General features: G+C 47.6%; 1 protein-coding gene across 1 annotated transcript; it reads right to left on the bottom strand.

Moving 5' to 3' along the window:
- Window positions 1-1,136: 1,136 nt before the first annotated feature.
- On the bottom strand, window positions 1,137-1,865 carry LOC133722876 (uncharacterized). Its single transcript, XM_062149736.1, has one exon. It carries the CDS (start codon window positions 1,863-1,865, stop codon window positions 1,137-1,139), a length of 729 nt encoding a protein of 242 aa, XP_062005720.1.
- Between the last annotated feature and the right edge of the window lie 1,061 nt (window positions 1,866-2,926).

The raw sequence follows: 2,926 nt of genomic DNA, 5'->3' as shown, positions 1-2,926 counted from the left end.
CACTCTCCTATTTGCCCCCTTGTTTTTCTTGTCTGTGCTCGCAGACTCTCAGAAAGAAAAACAAAATAAAAGTAAAATATTCAAGGCATGGAGCCGTGCAAAATAATAGAAGAATGGAATCAAAACCGTAATGGAGGGGCATCTGCCACGCATTGCGGCATAACAACGTCCGAGGATGGGATTGCCCCCACTCCCCGTACAGAACCGATTGCATAACCACTAGATCCTGCACATGTAAAATTCGTCACACCATCCCACCCCCGCCTGCAGCGAGGGGTGAGGCACGCCATCCCACCCCCGCCTGCAGCGAGGGTGTGGTCCATCATCCCACCCCAGCCCACGGCGAGGGGTGAGGCATGCCATCCCACTCCCACCTGCAGCGAGGGTGTGGTCCATCATCCCACCCCCGCCCACGGCGAGGGGTGAGGCACGCCATCCTACCCGAAGCATTAAGGTAACTGTCCTACTCGAGGTACCAGCTCCTATAAATCAAATGTTACTGTCCTACTCGAGGAACTAGTGTCGAATCATTAAGGCAACTGTCCTACTCGAGGAACCAGTTTCAAACCATTAAGGCAAATGTCCTACTCGAGGAACTAGCTCCTATGAATCAAACGTAACTGTCCTACTCGAGGAACTAGTTTCTACAAATTAAATGCAACTGTCCTACTCGAGGAACCAGCCCCAGTGATATTATTCACGCGAGAAATACAAAATACATGATTTCAATAGTCACTCGAATGAGATATCAACATGCGCAAAAATCACTTAAACTTTTTTATTTTTCTTATCTGAGTTTTATGAGTTGTACCATCTTTTATCAAAACGAAGTCACCATATTATCGTACGTTCTCTATTACTCGAGATGAATTTCGGCACGTGGACTTTTCCATGAACCCTCTGATTGCCTTAATTTATGTCATTTTATACTGAAGGAGTTTACCAGTCTTCATTGTTGTAAGGATTGCAGGTCGCACTCCTTGACACTTATATATGCCGTGCCCCCTTGCCTCGTGGAGCGGGCAATATCGACTTCTTTCATCCTCGTCACTAGCCTCCGGTTGGGGGAGCGGCTTACCAAATATTCCTTCATGATTGTGTCTTTTGTATATGGTCACGGGGTGAATCGTAAACCATTATTCAAGGAGATAATCTTGAGGTTTCCCTCCTCTATCACTATGAATGTCATTCTTTGTGTTATTCCATTCAACTTCTCTCGAGGTGACAACGGCAGTGAGTCGGGCCTCGCATGCTTCTTTGGCCTTTTCAATTCTGATCTCCCCCTCAACCCTTGTAATGATGTCCTCCATGTCCTTTGGCGGATCGCCTAGCAAACTTTCGTATAACGGTGTTCCCAAAAGCAATCCTTCTCGGAACGCGATTGGGGCGAATTGGGGAGCACAATTAACATGGCTCATTTCAGCTCTAAACCTTTCAAAAAAAATTCCTACCTTTTCCCCTGGCTTCTGCTTAGTACTGAACAGAGTCGCCAAGTCCTTCTTTTGCTTGCGATTGCAGAAGTATTGTGAAATGAAAGCGCGGCTCAATGTGTCGAAATCCAGTATGGAATGCGGCTTGAGGTCTTGGAACCATGTCGACGCAGGCCCCGTGAGACTGGAAGGGAAGATCTTGCACATTAACTTCTCGTCGGTTGTCTCGATGGATATCTGTTGTTTGTAACCCTTGATATGGTCCACCGGGTCGGTTGTTCCGTCATATTTGTGGAATACTAGCGTGGTAAACCGGCGGGGTTTCACCGCATTCAAAATGTCGTCGGTAAACAGAGACTTACCGACGTCCCTTGCGATTTCCGCCTCCAGCTCTCGTTGATCGGCACACTTGCATGCATCAATCATTTTTTCCATCTTCTCGCGCCACGATTTTTTGCGCGCCCTCTTGGATTGGCCTAATCCGGCTCCACCGTTCGGCCCCCCATTCGACGTGCCTCCCACCCCCTCGACGAGGGGTCCACCGGAGATTCCCCCAATAACGCCACTGGCGCCTCAACCGCTGCGTCTCATCAGCTGGAGGCAGGTTCAGGTCGCCGATAGGGCTCGGGATGGACCCATTCAGTGGCTGGTGGGGAGGAATTTCATCACTACCAGTCCTCAGTGACAGAAATGGAATCCCGTCAGGGGCAGCTCCCGCCATCACTTTTTAGGGAAAAGTGTTTCCCACAGATGGCGCCACTTGTTGGTGCAGAAAAATTCCGTAGAGGAGTTTGACTCACCAATGAATGCGGACTGGAGTGGGAGCTAACCGGGAACAATCGAGAAGCTTCCCTCGAGCATTGACTTGAGGTTTGACCATCGACTCGAGGAGGAAGGGGGGTACCTGCAGAAAACTCTCCGATGCCTAAGTCAGTATGTTTCTCAGTAGTGGAGTAGAGAGAATTTGAATCAGATGCCTTACCTCGACGTCGAGTAGCCTATTTATAGGTGTATTTCGACGTGGGCTGCAAGTAAACTTGCACAACAAGTTGCAGTGACTTGAGCGGCACGCCACCATTAAGGCCGTATTCACTCCTGCAATAACCGTCACTTATTGGCGGCCATGATTGCCATAATGAATGTCACATTTATCGTCGCATTTACTGCTACATTAACCGTTGCATTTACTGTTGCCATTACTTCTCTTTAATTGTCTTGATTGTAGGGTCAAATTTGTTTACCACCCCCACATTTGTCTTTTTTCATCTGTTCATTCACGCCTACCTAAGTGCCTCTATCTCTCTCTCTCCTTCCAGTTCTTCTTCTTCACTCAGCACCAAAACAAACAACGACTAATCAAGTGAGTTTCAATGAATTTTATACGGAAAGAGTTTCGATTTTCTGAAAATAAAAGAAAAAGAACAAGCAGTGTTTAAAGGGCATATCCAGAACTGTGGAAGTTGGATTCCTCACACTGTTAAGTCCCTAAATTTCGA

Source organism: Rosa rugosa, chromosome 7 (genome assembly GCF_958449725.1).
Source record: "Rosa rugosa chromosome 7, drRosRugo1.1, whole genome shotgun sequence".
NCBI lineage: Eukaryota > Viridiplantae > Streptophyta > Magnoliopsida > Rosales > Rosaceae > Rosa > Rosa rugosa.
The sequence above is the reverse complement of the archived record's forward strand: the minus strand, read 5'-3'. Positions and strand labels throughout refer to the sequence as shown.

Coding starts and splice junctions, on each gene's coding strand:
- LOC133722876 (XM_062149736.1), bottom strand. CDS start 1,865: ATGGAAAAAATGATTGATGCATGCAAGTGTGCCGATCAACGAGAGCTG.